We start from the raw sequence: 18,434 nt of genomic DNA on the forward strand, positions 1-18,434 counted from the left end.
CTCCTGAGGAGGAGGAAGCAGACACAGAGCTCAGCCTGTAAGGACGGGGCATCATGGAGGTGGGGTTGGCTGGGCTGGGAGGCCTTCACCCCTGCACCCCATCTCCGGCAGTTGTGACTTGCTCATGCCCGCAAGCTGAGGACAGTCCAACAGCTGTCCTTCAAGCTCTCCTTTTTCACTTGAGGTGGCTTGAGCTGTGTCCAACCGCCCAGCAATGCTTTCCATTTAAGCACACGTTTGTTGTGGAGTTAATTGTAACCATCATCGAATTTAAATTTATAGGAATTTTCTTGGCTCCACCACTCACCCGCCAGATGTCTCCGTCTGTCACAGTTAAATGTGTAAGGTTGAGGGTAGGGCTGGGGGGGAGTTGTTGTTGTTGCTGTCCTTGTGCTGGTTGTTGTGTGTGCGTGTGTATTTCTCTCTATGAGAAGACTGTTGAAATTTTTATGTACAGTTTTGAAAGTGGGAGGAGGAGAAATCACCCCCTCCCTTTCCTCACCTCGGCCAGCCCCCCACCCCCATACACACCCCAGGATGGGAAGGTGGGACTGAGGCCCCTTCCCCTCTAGCACAAATGGCCAGGATCCTGCAGACACAACAAGACCCCAGGCTGGGGCCACCCTGATGTTTATACATTGGCTCTCTCAGAGTAGGGAATCCTCGAGATTCTCCTAAGGATTTGCCATGGGGTGGGGTGCAAGGGAAGGAGGTGACCCTGGGGACAGTCCCCACATCCATCTATATTTGCTGCATGTTTCTTCTGTATAAAGGCAACCAAGGGTCCTCTCAGCACTTCCCAAGAGGTCTCGCTGTCCCTCTCTGTTCTAAATTCGTTATTTGGGGGCAGAGGTTTGGGACCAATTTTCTCATCTTTCCCCTCTCGTTGGAAATTGTTCTGATGTAATTCGAAGAAAATGTTCTTGTCAATACACTTCTGTTGAATGAAAGAACTAAGCGCAGTGACTCTCGACTCTGGGTTCCGTCTTGGTTTTTGGTGACAGGGATCCTGCAACTTATTCGGGGTGTAGGTCAAAATGTGAGGTTTCGGGTATCTATGAAGCCCCCCACCCAGTTTACTCATGTGTGTGCACACAAATATTTTATTTAAGTCGTTATGCCCCTGGGGGCAAAATGAGGAAGAATGTCCCCTGTATGGTTCCCCCAGTATCATGGAGTGAAGCTGACCCCACACAGAGCTAGGCGGGCTCCTGTGCTCTGTGGCTTTTAAGCTCTGGCTGTGTTCAGCGAATGTTGAATGTCGGCAGGAATGCAAAGAGGGTTCTGTGTGAGTGAGTGTGTGTGTGTGTAAGGGTGTGTGAGTGGGATAGGGAGGTGAGTGTGTGGGTGCTTGATATGGCTAGTGTTTATCCACTAGGAATGGTGTTTATCCACTAGCCAGGCCAAGGAGTATTGGCTTGCCGGCCTTGTTCTCAATAAAATAAGAGACAGCACTATGGAACAAATCTACTTATCAAGCAAAACAGTAACCTCTAAGCGGCTCTTGGTTTGGGGAGAATATCTGGAAGTCATAGCTACCATTTTCCCTACGTGTGAGCGTAGAAACCCCCAGCTCCAGGAGGGATTTCTGAAGGACTAGGTGGGGGGAGTTCACAGTCAAAGAAAAACAAAGACTTCTGTGACCCAGGCCCAGGAACCTGCCGGAAAAAAACAAGAATAAAGGTGGTCCCGCCCCCCAAACTAACCCACCTTTAGGCCCCCTGTGATGTCCAGCCCCCCTTGTCGATCAGGGGTGCTCAGGGCTCGAGCTCTGCTGGTAATCCCCTTCAGCGTGGCTCTGCCCAGGAACAAAAGATCCTCGTCTAGACGCCGCCATAAAGCAGCCCCCACTTCCCCGCGCCTCTAAACCCAGTTTCATTTCGCCCTTAACGACCCAGTCTGGCCTGTGTTAGAAACGCTTCCGCCCTAGATAGTAAACAAACCCACTGTGGATGGTGCTGGTGGTCTTGGCTCCCCCAACACCCCCAGACCCCTACTCTACTCCCCCCTCCTTGCCTCCAGCTTCCCCCCTGCTCCCCTGGCCTTCTCGGCTTCTAGCTGCCCATCCCCCTTTGCCCACCCCTCCATCCCCCAGTAAATAAACCCGAGGCCGAGTTCAAAGTTTCCCGGAGCTAAGGAGGAATGTTGGTTGTAAAAACCCAAGTTTATAGTGCACGTGGGAGTTTACAAGGGTATTAAGTGGTGTGGGCTGAGAGAGCGTTCTCCGGGCCCCCTCCATCCCGTTATGGACTTTGGGGGTACGGGGAAAAACATGGGGGCTTGAGAAAAGTAGGTGAGGCCAGCCTTGGATTGGGGGTTTCTTGATCACAGGAGACCCCTGGGTGTTTGTAGTTGGGCAGAGATAGATGCAAGGGCCCTGTGGCCCACACAAGAACTCCCCCCAGTGCCTCTGGCAGTCCATGGGGTTCTTGAGGTCCCATGTGGAAAAGATAGGGGGCTCTGCTTTGGGGGAAGCCAGAAAGTTCTACATCAGGTGGCTGTAAGGGGAACAGAACTGGAGTATCAAGAACTCACTCGTTCTCGGGCAGAGCGGGAGGAACAAGCGGCCGCGATTTCAAGATTTCTCGAGTGGAAGTGGGCCGAAAGCAGGTCAGGCTTCTCAAGTCAGGTCGGGCAAAGAACTTTGAACTTCAAGGGAGTCAAGGGCGCCACCCCTTCCGTCCCTCCATCCCTCCATCTCTCCGCCCCTCTCCGGAATCCATAGGGTAATTCCATTCCGGGCCAATGTTCCCTGCAGGGACAGCCCCTGGGGTTTCCCTCTGAGTCGGGTCTAGGTCAGGCATCAGCGGGTGAGTCCAGCGCCCAGAGCCCGCCAGAACTGCGCACGCGACCCGCTCTTTATTATTCATATAAACCATGGCAGAGGCAACGCCCGGGAAGTTTTTATAACTTTGTTTGGCATAAAACTTTTACAAGATTCCTCCTCCCTTTTTAAAAAACTTCAAGTTTTGGTCTTGCCATGAGATGGAACTCGCAGCTCCTTGGGAAGTTGGGAAGAGGCTCTGCAGCTTGCCAGCAGGAAGGTTGTTTCTGGAGCTGCCCCTCTGTCTAAGGCAAGACAGTCTGAAAGGTTGGGGATCAACCCTTCCTGGGTCCCATGGGTACCCCCACATTGGGGCCTGCTGGCTGTGGAAGCCTCCAGGAAAGTCCTATCCACTCTGCTCTTGGGACCCCAGAGTTTGGATTGTAGAGTGAGACCAACCCCAGCAATCCTCATTCTCTTACAGACACCCCCCCCTTTCTGCTCACTAGACAAAATAGAGACCCACAACCTTGACTCAGACCTTGAATTTAGGATTGTTGTGTGTGTGTGTGTGTGCGCGCGCGCGCGCCAGGGCTGGAGGGGGGTGTCTCTGTACATTGCCCAGCACCTCTGCTTCCTGCAAAGTCTACAGTGGGTTTGCAGCAAGACAGAATTCAATTGAAAACACCAGCACATTCCTGCCCAGCGGCAGTGAGGCCTTTGGACCCCCAGAGAACAAGGCTGGCGTGGGGGTGCTGCAGCTCAGGAACTTGGAGGAGAACAAAGGTGTTCATGTGGGGATGTGGCCTTGGGCTGCTTTGGGGTGCCCGGGGACAACCATCCCCTCAGCAACTGCCTCCATCTGGGATGGACAGAACCCCACTCCTTGATTTCCCCTGACTCCAGCTTTGGGAAAAACAGTCGAGCCCAAACTGGGGCTATTTTCCTGTTCGACTCTGAAGGTCAGGACAAAGGTGCTCCAAAGACAGGCCTGGGGATTCTTCGGGGTGAGGGAATTGAAGATACCTGAGTTTGGGCCCCCAGTGCTGCAGGAAGCCCCGGGAGGCAGCAGCAGCAGGCATCATTGCTTTCCCTTCGTGCTAATGGCGACGGTGGAAGCCGGGCTGGCAGCCTCGGCCACCCTACACTTCTCCCTGTGAGGGGCTGGGCTAAAGGCTGAAAGCGGGAGAAGGTCAACTCCAAGCCTGTTCTCACCCCTCAGGAGCCGGCTCGGCTCATCGGCTCATCGGAGAAAAGCCAGGAAGGCCGGGGGCTGAGGAGAAAGTCAAGGGAAGGAAAGCCAAAAAAATAAAATGCATAAGAAGAAAGAAAGAATGGAAAGAAAGAAAGAAAGAAAGAAAGAAAGAAAGGGAAAGGAATAAAGAAATGGAAAGGAATAAAGAAAAAAGCAAGCAAGAAAGAAAGAAAGAAAGAAAGAAAGAAAGAGAAAAGGAAGGAAGGAAAGAAAGGAAGAAAGAAAAGAAAAAGAGGGAAGGAGGAAGGCACCATGAAGTTAAGAGAGAAAGAGAAAGGCTCTAAACAACAAGGAAAAGTTCATTGCGGGAGAAACGAAGGAAAGAAAAAGAGAGAAAGAAGCCGCTAAGGAACATGGTCGACCGACGTAAGAAGAAACAGAAAGAAGGAAAGAAAAGAAGAAAAGAAAGAAACAAAGGACTATAAGAAAGAGGGAGATGTGGAAGTAAACAAAGAAAGATAAAAAAGAGGAAAAAAACGAGCATCTTCCAAGGGGAACGGAGCCGCTGGGGGACGTGGAAGCCGCCTCGGAGGAAGCCGGTCCAGTCGGAGCCCTGATCAGCATGGAAACCTGGGGCCTGGACACTTGGAAACAAACCGTTTAAGTGGGTACCAAGTCTCCCTTCGCCCCACAAAGATATCCTCCAGTCCTCCTCTTCCCCAGGCTTCTCTCCGAGGTGTTTGCGCTCTGGTTTCGATTCTGGGGACTAAGTTGGCAGGGCGAAGGCAGAGCTCCGGTGATAGGACTTCAGGCTGGGGGGGGTGGGGTGGCAGGGAGCGTGTTTGGGGATAAAAGTGAATACTTGTGGCTGTACACACAATCAGGTGCAATTTAGCCTTCTGGGGAGATGCTTCTCCCCCGTCCCACCCCCCGCCAGCGAGCATTTGGGTGCAAACGTGTACAATATCCCAATGAGAGAGATGGTGCTGCCGGTGGCCGCGCGGCCCGGCGGCTGAGCCTTCCCTCCCAAAGTCTCTTTTCTGGTCTTCTGAGCTTTCCTCCTTTTGCAGAAGAACTTTCTCTTTGGCTGGGGCTGAGCCCAGTGTTAGCAAAGGAGCAGAAAAGCAAAGCTTTCCCTTAAGTTTTGGGGAAAGAGTGATTTATTTGAGTCTTCATTGAGAGGGGGAAAGCCAGCAATTTCCTCACTGGTGCAATTGGTTTCGCATTCTGCTTAAAGAGAGATGCCAATAGACACCCACTTATGGTTTTGATTTTATTATTTGACTCCAAAGGGAGAGACACCCTTTTTCTTTTCACTTTACCTTTTCCTCGGAAATTCCCAGAAGACTTCAGTTGCTTCTTCTTAGGAAAAAAAAACAAAAACAAAAACAAAAAACAAAAACAGGGCATTTTCTGGGGGTGCATTGAGTTCTAGAGTCCAGAATAGGAGAAAGGTTCCTCTCTGTTGTTTGTGAGCACTGTATTTTCCTTCTTCTGTTTTGCATGGGGATCCCTAGTTCCCCAGCCTTCAGCCTGCCCTCTGGAACCCACAGAAGAGCGGCCGAGGCATGGACAAGGGGCACCCGCCTCTCCTCCCTTGCTCACTGCCCCACAGGCTGGCTGGAGACCAAACCTGCACCCCCTTTCTGCAAGACCTCACAGGGACTGCAAGCCAGGAGAAAGGACACACTGGCTCTGGGTGGGGGGGGGTTGGCCCCAACATAGCAAAAGCCGGAGCCCCACTGTGGCCAGCGGCTCCTGGTTCCAAGATTTCCACATCCGCAGGGTGAGGTGAGAAAGGGGTTCAGGCACAGACAGGCCCAAGGACACCCGGGAAAGTTAGGGCTGGCTACACGGACTCCTTGTGGGCCCCCAATTCGTTCACCAGGCTGAGGGGCAGGGCCAGTGGGCGCCAGGAGGCAGGATGGCCGTGGCAGCCGAGTGCCTTTGAACGCCAGGCCCAGACAATAGGGCTGAAACAGCCTTTGCTCCTGGCCCCGGAAAGGCCGAACCCAAGGGGGGAGGGCGACCCCACATCCCACTGTACTTCCCAGGCCCACACAGAGGCTCCCCCCTCCTGAACCCATCCTCACCCTCACTTCTTCCACGCTCTCGCTCCCGCTCCCGGGGCAGGAGCCCTCGGTCTACAAACACCCAACAAGTGATTGGCGTGTGCGGCTGGTTTGCGGCGGGCAGCTCCTGTTGAACAGCTTTGGGTTTGCGTTTCTCCTGCGTAATTAGAGGCAAACGTTTGTCCCACCGGGGGTCCCACTTAGGCTGATGAATTTGATTTCTTTTTTCATTAATGGGCCGTGTTGATCATACTTCTAATTATTTCAACTTTAAGCACTATTTGCTCTTGTGAGGAGGGAGGGAGTCGAGGCAGGAGACTCCTTCTCCCTTTCCCAGGGGAGCCCGCCGCCTTCCCGGGGGCGGGGGTTCTGTAGGGGCTCCTCCCCACCCCACCGGGCTGAGGTGAGGCTTGGGTTGGTGGCCTCTGCTAAGAGAGAATGGGCCCGGCAGCCCCGGTGGCCCCCGCTCCCCTCCTGCTGACTCCCCAGCGTCAGCGTGGGGCTTGCTGGTACGGAGAGAGGCTCTGGAGCTCCTTTGCTTCACCCTCCTCGCGCCTACCTCTGTCTGACCCTCCCCGGCTGGGCGCAAACCCTCCCCAGCGCTCAGAGAGTTCTCAGAGAGTTCCCAGCCGGGTGTGCGCTGAGCTGAGGGTCTCTGCGGGGTCCACGCACCCAGCAGGAGAAAAACCAGAAGAGGCTAGGACAGTACCTGGGCATGGGGGGAAAGAGCCCCCACGCACCCCAAAATGGGGGCTGAGGGCAGGAGAGTGGGAAGCCAAACTTCAGGGCAGGCACTCGAGGCAAGAAAATAAAGGAGACATGAAAGAGGGGGGGAGGGAACCCCCCAAAGCCATATAATTCTCAATTGCTTTGGTCTTTAATTTCATCGCCCCATAAATGAGGAAATATCAGTTCCCATACTAAATTTTTATCCCTGGCTGATAAATATGACGGGGAATTTTCGTTGGGTCCTCGTAAAAGCGAGCAGCTTCGATCAAACTGGTGGGGAAAGACTTATGCAGATAATACAAACAGAGCAGCCATAAAGTCTCCACCGTTTCCCGAGGGGTGGGCGTTGGGACAAATGGCTCCCGGATTGACTGCTGCCCTGGCTGGCTTGAGTCTCGTCTGGGGCCTAAACAGTCTAACCTTGTCTGGGCCAACCCCTGTGCTGGCGACCCCTGCAAATAAAAACACAAAAACCACTTCAAACCCTGCCCGGCTGTGGGCCCTGCCTGCAAGTCACAGGCTGCGTGTTTGCTTCTCCTCTCCGGGGGTGCAGGGCCGGCTGTGTCTCATCTCACCCCAGGAGAGAATTTGGCAGATTTCTTCCTGCCGAGCGCTCGCTCCTCGCTGCGCTGCGGCCGGCCGGCTTGGGCCTCCCGAGGAGCGATTCGGGGTCCTCGTTCCTCCATGCCAGCCGCCTGGAACTGCATCCTGCCGCAGCCAGGCTCCAGCCCTTCGGAAAGTCGAAACCTCAGGCTAAGTCCAGGGGGAAAATGCGGGGCGACCGGAAAGACAAGTTATTCTCCGGATTCCGTTTCCTGAGGAAGGGGTGGAGAATCTAGTTCGCTTTGGGAGAAGGACGATGGAGAGACGGAAAGCACTCTTGGAAACATACCTATTCTCTGATGTTTTTTCGCTTCTCTTTATTAAAAAGCAAAAAACCAAAATTAGACCGGTCGCTGGTCTCCTTTCCAAAGAAAAGAAAGCCCCTAGTTCATTACCTCTCCAAAGGACACTTCTCCGGGCCAGATTTGGTCACGAATGATATCCTGGTTTCCCGTGTGATACGTGACTCCCCAAACCAGCCGACTCCCTCTTTCCTTCGGTGAATCTTCCCTACTTTGGGGGGGGGGGTAGATCACTCGGGAAGCGAGGCCAGCCAGGACCTGCAGCAAAGAAGCCAAAGCCAGCCCACGGCCCTAACCCCTCCTCACCCCGCGTGGTCACCCGGGGCCAGGCCCAGGCGGCTCGCTCTGTTGGGAGAGCCGGTGCCCTCCCCACGCGCGCTGCCTTCCTCCACACCCTTCGGTCCGGTGGGACCCCCCTCTCTCCCCCCAAGAAGAGTGCGCCGAAGGGACGGGGTCCCCTCCCTGGCTCACCCCAGACCCCGGGGTTCTCATCAGCCCCCACGGGGAACTTGCGACTCGACCAACTCCCAGGAGCTGCTGCCCCGAGAACCGGCCCGGCAGCGCAGGAGCGCGCAAACTTTACTTGTCCGCGAGTCCTCGGCTTCCCCTCTGCCCTCCCCGCCCCTCCCCCAGCCTCGCCCCCTCCAGCGCGAGCCAGAAGGCGGCGGCGGGCGGGCAGGGACCGGGACGGGGCAGGGGAGCGCGCGAGGAGGTACCTGAGCCGCGTCGGACCCTGCAACCGGGGGCCGCCCGGGCTGCGCCCCCCGCGCGCGCGCGCCCGCCCCCCGCGCGCCCCCGCGCGCCCCGCGCGCCCCCGCCCCGGAGCGGCGGCCTCCCCGGGCCGGCGGGCGCACCCCCGCCCCCGGCCGCCGCCCCCGGCCCCCGCCGCCCCGGGGCGCCTCCTTTGTTCGCGGGGCGCGCCCGGGCGCCCCTGCCCGCGCGCGGCGCGAGGTGGCGCTGTTGCTCCACGCGGCGCGCGCCGCGGGCCGGCACCTTGACCCCGTGACGTCACGGCCGTCTGGATCATCAAGGCCATTTTCAAATCCCATTGGCCTGGCCGTCCCGGCCGGGCCGGGCGAGCGCGCGGCGGGGACGGAGCGGCGCCCCCTCCCCGCCCCGCGCCGCCCCCCGCCCCCGCGTGGGGGGGCCGCGATGTCAGCTCCCCGCGCGCGTGGCGCTCCTTAAAGCCGCCCCGAAAATGACATGCCCCGGCCCCGGGACCCCGAGCCCGTTCGCCGAGCCCCCGGCGGCGCCCGGCGGCGGCGAGCGCTGCGGCCGGGCGGCGGCCGCCTACATGCAGCCCCCCGGCGGCGGCGGCGACTTCGGCTGCGGGGCGATGCGGGGCTGCGGGCTGGCGCCCGCGCTGCCCAAGCGCGACGAGGGCGGCGGCCCCGGCCTGGCGCTGCACGCCTTCCCGCCCCCCTACCTCCCGCAGCTGGACGCGTGGGGCGACCCCAAGGCCGCCTACCGCCTGGAGCAACCTGTTGGCAGGCCGCTGTCCTCCTGCGCCTACCCGCCCAGCGTCAAGGAGGAGGGCGGCTGCTGCATGTACGGCGCCGAGAAGCGGGCGAAAAGTGGGCCCGAGGCCGCGCTCTACCCCCACCCCCTGCAGGAGCCCTGCCTCGGGGAGCACGAGGTGCCCGTGCCCGGCTACTACCGCGCGGGCCCCGGCTACGCGGCGCTGGACAAGCCGCCCCCCTGCGCCGCGGGGGCCAACGACTTCGCGGCCCCCTTCGAGCAGCGGGCCGCGCCGGACCCGCGCGCCGAGCACCTGGCGGCGCCGCAGCTCGGCGCCAAGGTGGGCTTCCCCGAGGCGCCCCGGCCCGACGGCCAGACCCCCAGCCCCCAGGCGATCAAGACGGAGCAGAGCCTGGCGGGCGCCAAGGGCAGCCCCCCGGGGAGCGAGCAGGGGCGCGCCAGGGCCGCCGCCGCCGCCGCCGACTCCAGCCCGGACACCTCGGACAACGACGCGAAAGGTAAGGCCCGCGTGGGGCGCGCGCGCGCGCGGGCCCCGGGGCCCCGGCGGGGCGGGCGGCGGGCGGACTGGGCCCGGGCGGCCCCGGGCGTGCGGCCCCGCTTCGCGACTCGCGTCCGTCGAGCGAGCGCGGGGCTGCTGGCGCGGCGTCGCTGGGGTCGGGAAGGTGAGCGGCGGCCAGGGGTGCCGGCCCGGCCCGGCCCGAGGGGCCCGCCGCGGGCGCGGACACCCGAGGGTGGCGCGCCCCGCGGGCAGCCTGCAGGCGCCAGGGCTGCCCTGGGCCGGGGGCCGCTCCCGGGAGCGTGCTGGCCTGGGTTCGCTTGCTTTGCACTGGGGTCCTGGGGGACCAGGGTGTGCAGCGACCCGCCACCCGCTGCCCAGCTCTAGAGGCTTGCAGAAAGGAGGAAGGAGAAGAAAAGAGGTAGGGAATGGCGATCTTGTTCAGGGGTCCAGGGAAGACTTGGTAAAACAGAGGTTTTTGGTTGTGCTGGTTGTTGTTTGTTTGCTTTTTTCTTTTTTGGCTCGGCTGCGCTTGCCCAGTTGGAAATGGTTTCTTGCGAAGCGCGATTTGTTGCTTGTGGGTCTGATGTGCTGGTGCGCTTTGGGCTCCTGCGGTTTTGGGCTCGGCCGGGGGCCTCCGGCAGCCGGGCTGGAGACGGAAGAGGTGGAGGTGTGGGGCTGCCCGCCACGTCTCGCCCCTGCATCCCATGCCTGGCTTGGGGATGGTTCGGAACGTTGCAAGTTTTTATTGTTGTTGTTGCTTCTGGTGTCCCTTTAAACACTGGTTTTCTTCTTCCTCTTTCTAGTTAAATTACAATTTTTCTTCCCCCGTTGGTTTCCAAAAGCAGCTTACTAATGAGTGGCTGGGGATTTTCTGCGTGCGTGGCAAGCGATTTTCTTCTGAGAGGGAATGTGGCTTTAGTGGGATTTCATTGTGATTTGGTGTTGGGGAGAGAGAGAGGGAGCCCTGCCAGAGTTCAAGCTCAGGGTTCAAGATTCATTTCTGCTGCAGGAACTGAACGTCTCTGGGGCCTCCCCCTGAAAACTGCAGGAAGAATGTCCTGGAAACGGGAGCAGTGTGGGGAGGCAGAGAAGGACGTTTCTGGGAAAGTTGGAGCAAAAACCCTCAGAAAAGGCCCAACAGGGAGGAAGGTAGAAACCTTCTCCCTGGCTCCTGGAGGCTGTGTAGAAGGGGGCTCCAGGGGGTGGAGAGGTGTATGAAACGCGAGGTGTATGAGGCGAGCAGGTTAGCATGGGGGGATGCTGGATGGGGGGTTGTGGACGGATGTGGCACGCGGGCTTCCTGGTACTAACCCGGATTCCACTCACCCACACCCTCTCACGGGGCTTCTCGCACACTCACGCGTGCCCTTTCGTGTAGACACACACTCACGCCTGCACACACACTGTACGCATTCTTTGGCGGGCAAGGGCAAAGCCTCCCGCCCCCCAGGTACCCTCTGCAAAGGTGGCCTTGGCGAATCAGCCTCCAGAGAGCCAGGAGTGGGCACGGGTGTGCTAAGGAGGGTGAGGAGGGAGCGAGCGAGCACAGCAAGGGGCAGAGCTCCCGCACCCCTGAACCTTCCAGTGGCACAGATGCTACAGGGAGGGAAGTTTCCTGGTAGATGCCTTCCCCAACCCTGAGTATTGGTGGGGTGCAAACTAGGACAGGAAAAGCTGGGATCCTGCCCCACCAAAAGCAAAGTCAAGGTTAGCAAATCCCCCTCCTGACTCCAACCTCCCCACTTTGGCAGGTAGGGCTCCCCTTTCTCTCCTACCGTCCCCACCCACCGCAGAGCAGAAGCATCACCCCAGTGTAGCCCTCACCGCCCCCTGTTCTGCATCTCCGTGCTTTCTGCCTCCCTCCGTCCATTTTGGTGACTCTACAGAGCAAAGGAGGGGGGGTCTGCAACCAGACTTTCCCATTGGTTCTTTCTCCCTCCCCCCCCAAAAAAGCAGTAAGAAAAATAACCCCAACAGAGTCATGGATGGAGGGGGGTGGCAGGTCCATAAGAGGCTGCAGGTGCAGGTGTGGGAGCGAAAGGAAGGGCATTTGGATATTTTCAACTGCAGCCTCTCTAGTTTGCATTTTTCTGCTTCTTCCTGATACCCCCAGGGCCTTGCCCACCCCACCCCGAATCAAAATAAGACCCAGGAAGCTGGAAATTTCCTTTGGCACAGGACAGGGGAAATGGAGCCATCAGTACTGTCTATCCTGGGTGCCTGTCTCTGCTCTCTGGAGTCCAGAGTTCCCCCTGAGAAAGATGCCAAGGTCTGTTTCGCTTGAGGAACAGGACTGGGCCACCTCAGCCAGAATGTGTGCCAGGGACAGCCTGGAGACAGGCACTGCACTTGCAGCGGCTCCTCTGAGCAGGCACGTGTGCACGCATCCCTCCCTGTGTCCAAGTGCAGGAGCAGCGTGTTTCTGGGGGAGCACACGTGTCCATGCTGCAGAGACTGGTCTCCAGAAGCCAGGCAGATTTCCAGGAGGTTGCATGCCATCAGGAGCTCACTGTCCCCTGCCAGTGGCCAGGAGAGTGAGCTGAGCCCCCCTCAGAGTATCCCCAGCGTGTTGCCCCCTGATCTCTGCAGCCTGTGCAAGTTCCCTGACCTCAAGCCTGGGGAGAAGGTCAGGAAAGGAAGCGCTGGCAGTGGGAGGGAGCAGCCTCTGGGCGGGGGGGCGGGGGGGGACACTGGGGGTCTGGTGCAAGGCTGGCTAGAGTGGCCTCTGGCCACTGGGATGGGCAGCGTTCCTCCCAGGGACTGAAAGGAACAAGTGGCCCTCGGCAGTGGGATGGACTCTGCAATCCTGTCTGGAGCTTAGAGCAGGCTATTCCTTCTACTTGGACTTTTGCAGTGCTGGAATGGCCCCCAGAGGGGGGAGGGTGTGAGGCTCAGAGCACCCACCAGCCTCAACCAGCTGAGGGAGAGCGGGAGTACTCAGAATCTGCTGGGTCAAGGTGGCTGGGCGTCATTTAAATTCAATCAGTGCTCCAGAGGCCAGAAGCTCCTATCTTTCTCCCCTTTCGGTCGAGAGCCCCAGAAATTCTAGGAACTTTGAGCCCGCAGGACCCCCCCCCCCCGCCCCGCGCAGCCAGTCTGCTGGGGCTAGAGCAGCTCCCCTGCTTCTGGGCACCCCCCACAGCAAGCTAGCCAAGGTTGCAGCGTGCTGGAGGGTCTGCCTCTTCCAGGGATACTTATGCAAATAATGTTATTTTTAACAGAGGAGATAAAGGCAGAAAACACCACAGGAAATTGGCTGACAGCAAAGAGCGGAAGGAAGAAGAGGTGCCCCTATACTAAACACCAGACGCTGGAATTGGAGAAAGAATTTCTGTTCAATATGTATTTGACGCGAGAGCGCCGCCTGGAGATTAGCAAGACCATTAACCTTACAGACAGACAAGTCAAAATCTGGTTTCAAAATCGCAGAATGAAACTCAAGAAAATGAACCGAGAGAATCGGATCCGGGAACTGACCTCCAATTTTAATTTCACCTGAGCACGCGGCCTCCCCTCCCCTCTCCTCCCTCCCCTTCCCCCCTCCTTCCTCTCCCCACCCCTCCTCCCTTTGTGCCTGGTGGTATATTTTTTTTCCCCTCCCTGAGTATAAATGCTACGCGCCTGCAAAAAAAGGCAAAGACCTCAGACTCTCCTTCCAAAGGACCTCTGGTTCGGTTCGTGCTGCGCGGATGCGTCCACCTGAAGCATGAGAAACGGGGTGCGGGGGGCTTGGGGGTGTGGCGTGCCCGCATAGACCAGGGCGGGAGTGTGGCTGGTATGTGTGTCAACCCCTCACTCACCCCCACGCTCATGCACAGCACCCTGTTCTCCATGCAAAGTTAAGGTCGAATCCACCAGATTATGGGGGGAGGGGGGTGGGGGGAATCAACCAGAGAAGGTCTGCAGAGCACAGTCAGAATTGCTCCTTCCTTGCTGCATTTCCTCCTTAGAATAATAGACGTTTTGGAAAGTTCGGCTAGTGTTTGTGTGTTTGTCGTAGCGCCCAGCGCCTTCCTTCACCAAACCCCCTCGGTGTCTTTGCCTCCCAGTCGCTCTGAGAATCTGCTTGAAGTCTCGTATTTGTCCTGCTTCCTGCTCCTCTCCCATCCTCCCCGCATCCCCTGAACCCCCCCACCCCACCCCATCCGCTGACATCTCAGAAATTCCATCCAGAGGAACAAAAAAATTTTTTTTAAATATTAAAAACCAGAACATAGTCATGCAAAGACAGACTGTGTCTTCCCACCCCCAACCCACCCCCCACCCCCGCCCAGATCACCCTGTCTGTCCCTCCCGGAGTTGTGTTATTTAAAGATATTCTGTATGTTGTATCTTTTGCATGTAGCTTCCTTAATGGAGAACAAAAAATCCTAATAAATGTCCAGAATCGTAACCCTCAAATGGGTGGCTTTTTTGTTTTAGTCTTTTTTAGCAATACCCCCCCTTTTCCAAGAGGCTGTGTGTGTGGGTGTGTGTGTTTTGTGCTTGACTCATCTCCTGGAGCCTTCCTAGAACGTCTCTTGGCGGGTTTAATGCAAGTGAGAGACCATAACGTTGATTTAAATATTATCCAGGTGACCACAATAAGTCAAGGTCATAAAACAGTAATGTCAGGACGGTCTTGGTGCGCGCGAGAGGTGGATTTTATGATCTGCAAATATAATGTGGTGCTGCAGTAAAAGATGCATTTAAAGGTGACTGGAGGAGGGAACAGGCAGAGTGCAAGCTGCAATCTTGAGGAGCAGACGGATCTGACTGCCTGGGGTGCTGGGCCAGGCACACCCCACCGCTGCTGGGGGGGACCCCACGAGCCCCCCACCTATCCGAGGCGAGGAATAAACTTAACCGCCGGAGGGGGACGAGGAGCTCACACGCCCTCAGCCCCTTGACAGCAGCAGGAGCAGCCAGGCAGCGGCAGGAGGCGGAGGCAGCGACAAGGTAAGAGAAGCGCTTTCTGCTTTCTTGTCCTTCTCTTGGCGGCGGGCGCGTGGCGGCGTAGAGACCGGCGGTCTCCCCAGGTGCCCGGCGCGCAGCGGGCAGAGCAGAGAGGAGGGTGTCGCGGGCGGGCATCGGTGCTTGCTCAGCGCCTGGCTTGCCTGCTGGCTGCTTGCAGCAGAGGGCACTGGCCCTGAGTTCCCTCCTCTCCCCTGCCTGGCCCTCTACCGTGGGGTTCCGCGCTCCGAGAGGGGGAATTTGGTGGGTTTTGGCTCTTTCTTTGCACAGGCTCTGAGGGTTGTCTGGACGGCCACGTAGGGGTCTGGCTGTCGCTCTCTCTGGTTGTCTGCGTGGAAAGGAGAGGAAGGGAGGCTGGTGCTAGGCAGAGAGCTGGAGCTTGGTGCTTGGGTTTTCTGCTCTTTGCTGTTTGAGATGGGCGCCATGTCCAGGCACAGGGTGCCCAGGCTCCCCTGGCCATGGGGCCTGACTGGAAGGGGCTCTGGAGCACTGGCGGCGGGCACTGTGGTCTGTGGGCGTTTGGTCGCCTAGACACCTAGGGGTGCTGGAATGGAGCGGAGAGATCAGAAGGAGTCTAGGAGCTTGCGGGAGAGCCAGATGGACCAGACAGGGAGCCAGGACAGGAGTGGAGGGACACTCAGGCTTCCCTCAGGGCCAGGGCCAGAGGCAGGGGACTAGCTCCACCGGGTCTGGGGGTGGGGCGGGATGGTCCTATTTCACCAGATTTCCACCCCCCCACCCCAGCAATTTGCTTAAACCAGAAGCTGGGGAGCTAGTCAGACCCCCCCCCCCACCCACCCATTTAGACATCCAAAATCGACTTGCTAATCTATAGAGAGGTTGTGGGGGCGGAAAGGGGGACGGGGCTGAATTTCTTCCTTCCCCAACCCCCTTCCCTTCTCCTCGGATAGAGGCAAAGCCGAGTCTCCCGCCCTGTTCGCTCAGCTGATCTGTGGCCTAGGTAGTTTCATGTTGTTGGGATTGAGTTTTGAACTCGGCAACAAGAAACTGCCTGAGTTACATCAGTCGGTTTTCGTCGAGGGCCCCAACCCCCCTATCCCGCGCCTTCCCTCCCCAGCGGGATGGTCCCGGCCCCCTCCCAGGCAGACCCCAGCGGGTACAGACTGAGGAAGAGCAGCTGAGAGTGGGGCCGACGGACCTGTGTGAGCAGCCCCGCTTCAGACCGGCCGCTCCTCAGTATGGCCTGATCCCTGGGAGGGAGAGGAGTTCCCCCAGCAACTATTGTTTCCGGGCCCAGCTGATAGAGACAGACAAAGAAAGTCTAACCAATTCCAAGGAAATTCAGCATCTGAGGAAGAGGTGGCCTGGCGGGGCCAGCTCCCTTGGTCAACAAGGTGGGCCATGAGAGAAGATCCCAGAACGAGAAAGGGATCTGGGGAAGGGCTCCCTTCTCTCACCTGCCACCTCCAAGGAAAAGCTGCCTCTATTCAGCTGGGCCGAAGCTTCCCTACAAGAGCAAGCGCTGAGGATCCCAAGAGTTGGAGAACTCTGAGACACCTCCCGCTCCTCTTGAGCTCCCAGGGAGCAGGGTGCCTTGAGGGTTTCTGAAGGTTAGAGGAAAGCCATCAAGTCCAAGTAGACAACCCCTTCCCCCAGGCCCTACTGGGAAACATCAGGGCAGAACCTGGCTCTGGTCTCTGTCTGTCTAGCCTTCGTGGCCCATAGGCCTTGGTCTGTCTTGTCTGCGGTTGTCAGGGCTGTGAGGCCCCTGCTTGTTTTGGCGCTGTGTGGAAATATCTGCATGAATGGGGCCGCCAGCGCCCCAGATTGTGGGGAAGGTTGTTGGTTGATGCCAGGGGGGAGGCAGGGAGGAGACGGGGGTCTGGGGAGCTGAGCAACGTGAAACTTTGCGAAGCTTCACCCCTGCCTTTCCCCTTCCTGGGTCCTCCATGCTGGCCTTGGGCCTTAGAGAGGAGGCTCTTGGAGGAGATTGCCCTGCCTTAAGAGGAAGTGGGGAGCCAGGGAGAATGGAGAGCTACACCTCTGTTCCCACAGAGACTGAGGAAGAGAAAGCCAAAAGGATGGATTCCAGGGTCTCAATACTCTCCCTTGGAATTATCACAATGGTCGCAGCACCATCAACTTTTCAGGCACAATGAAAACAAAATTGTGTCCCTGTAACAAAATGTGTACACGGGCACCTCTAGTTTGGCCACTGCTGGGGGGGGGGCGTGGATGGGTTATGAAAACCTTGCATGAGTGCGGGGGTCTCTGCTCTCACATTCCTGGCTCCTCCAGGCTTTCTCAAATTCCTCGTGTAGATTTGCACAATGCTCATGTATTTTTCTCTTTCTCTCCAAAAGAGATTTCTTTGTGACTCCCCAGGAGGCGAGAGGTGGGAAATGGGAATGAGAGCCTTTCTTCTCCCCAGCTTAATTTGTCCTTCTGTCTGTCTGTCCCCCATCCCTTTGTGGGGGGAAAAATCTTCCCTTGGAGAGAAAAACTCAAATCCCTCTTATGACTCCTGGGGAAATGAGGTTTCCAGAGAGAAAAGCCAGCTGGTGTGAGGCAGGTAGGGGTCCCCCGGTTTGGGAGCCCCTGGTAATCTCTGCGTGTTCAGGCTGTCAGAAGCAGGGGGTGAAGGGAGACCCCGGCAGGGGCGGGGTGCCCAAGACTGCCTGGCTGCAAACAGGTCCCTGATGGGCCGAAATTCACCAATGAACGACTTCTGCACTCTGGTCTCTGCCCTCACTTCCCTTTCAGAGCAGTGGACTTGAGGGGGGGATGGCCACAGAGCCAGGGGTCTGGGTGCCCCCCGCCCCGAATCCTAGGGAATGGTGTAAGCGCTCATAGGGCCAAGGTGAGGGCCAGTCTGGTGGACGCAGAGTCTACCCAGGGGCCCTGGGGCCGTGGATCATGGCTAAGGCGATGGTAATTATTTATTCGCTTCGCTGGAAGGAAGTCCTCAGAAGAAACAGCGTGAAGAGGAGGGAAAAAATTATCTCTCTCGTCTGCGGATATTAAGATGGATTTTTATTTCTTAAAGGACCCTCCCCGCCGAGAGCGCATAAGCGTAAACTTAATATATGCTCCGCAGCCCAACTCCAGAAATCGCAATAAAAGTTAAAACCTCCCCTACTGGTTTTTTTTAATTATGATATGGGAAAGAGGAGCAGGATTTATAGAGCTGAACTCTCGGCGTGTTGAGTGTTTAAGACTTGCGGGAGAAGGAGAAGAAGGCGAGAGCTCGCCCCGGAGAGCCTGGGTCTCCGAGACGCCTCGCCGGCGGTGGGGGCGCGGGCTGAGCCCCGCCGAGCCTCGGTGGCTTCCCGGACCCTCGGTGTGCCCAGCCCGGCGTCGGTTCGGAGAGGCGGCGGTGCCCGGGAACAGGTGAAGGGCCGCGGGGGCGGTGGGGTGGGGGGGCGGGGGCGGGGGCGGCAGCGGCGAGCGCCCGGCTTTGTTGCGGACCCCCGGCGGGGGAGGCGCGCGGTCCGGTGCGGGACCTCGGGGGCGCAGACGGTGCGTGGCCCGAGGGGCGTGCGGGCGAGCGGGCGCGGGAGCGCGGACAAGGTGGCTGGCGGTGCGCTTCGGCCGCAGACGGCGCGGCGCGGCGCGGGCAGCGGCGGGGCGGGCGACCGGATGTGGCCTGTCGGAAGGACCCTGGGGTCTGGCGGGGTCTGGGCGCCGGGGGCGGCGGCCGGCGTGTGCGGCGTGTGCGGGGCGCGGGCGCGGCGGCGGGGCCGGGCGCTCCCGGGCCGCCGCGGGCCGCCTCCGGGGGTTCGGGACCGGGGCGCCGCGCCCCCGCGGGGCCGGGCAGGGCCGGGCAGGGCCGGTCCCCGCCGTGGGGGGCTCGCGGGCCGCGCTCCACAAACGCCTC

At 58.6% G+C, this 18,434-nt stretch overlaps 1 protein-coding gene across 1 annotated transcript; it reads left to right on the forward strand.

Moving 5' to 3' along the window:
* Window positions 1-8,863: 8,863 nt before the first annotated feature.
* Window positions 8,864-13,142, forward strand: HOXC10 (homeobox C10). The gene is made up of 2 exons (XM_056120092.1): window positions 8,864-9,641; window positions 12,865-13,142. Exons 1-2 carry the CDS (start codon window positions 8,864-8,866, stop codon window positions 13,140-13,142), a joined length of 1,056 nt encoding a protein of 351 aa, XP_055976067.1.
* The last annotated feature ends 5,292 nt before the right edge of the window (window positions 13,143-18,434 follow it).

Source organism: Sorex fumeus, unplaced genomic scaffold (genome assembly GCF_029834395.1).
Source record: "Sorex fumeus unplaced genomic scaffold, SorFum_2.1 ptg000042l, whole genome shotgun sequence".
NCBI lineage: Eukaryota > Metazoa > Chordata > Mammalia > Eulipotyphla > Soricidae > Sorex > Sorex fumeus.

Coding starts and splice junctions, on each gene's coding strand:
- HOXC10 (XM_056120092.1), top strand. CDS start 8,864: ATGACATGCCCCGGCCCCGGGACCCCGAGCCCGTTCGCCGAGCCCCCG. Junction 9,642..12,864: donor CTCGGACAACGACGCGAAAG/GTAAGGCCCGCG, acceptor TATTTTTAACAG/AGGAGATAAAGGCAGAAAAC.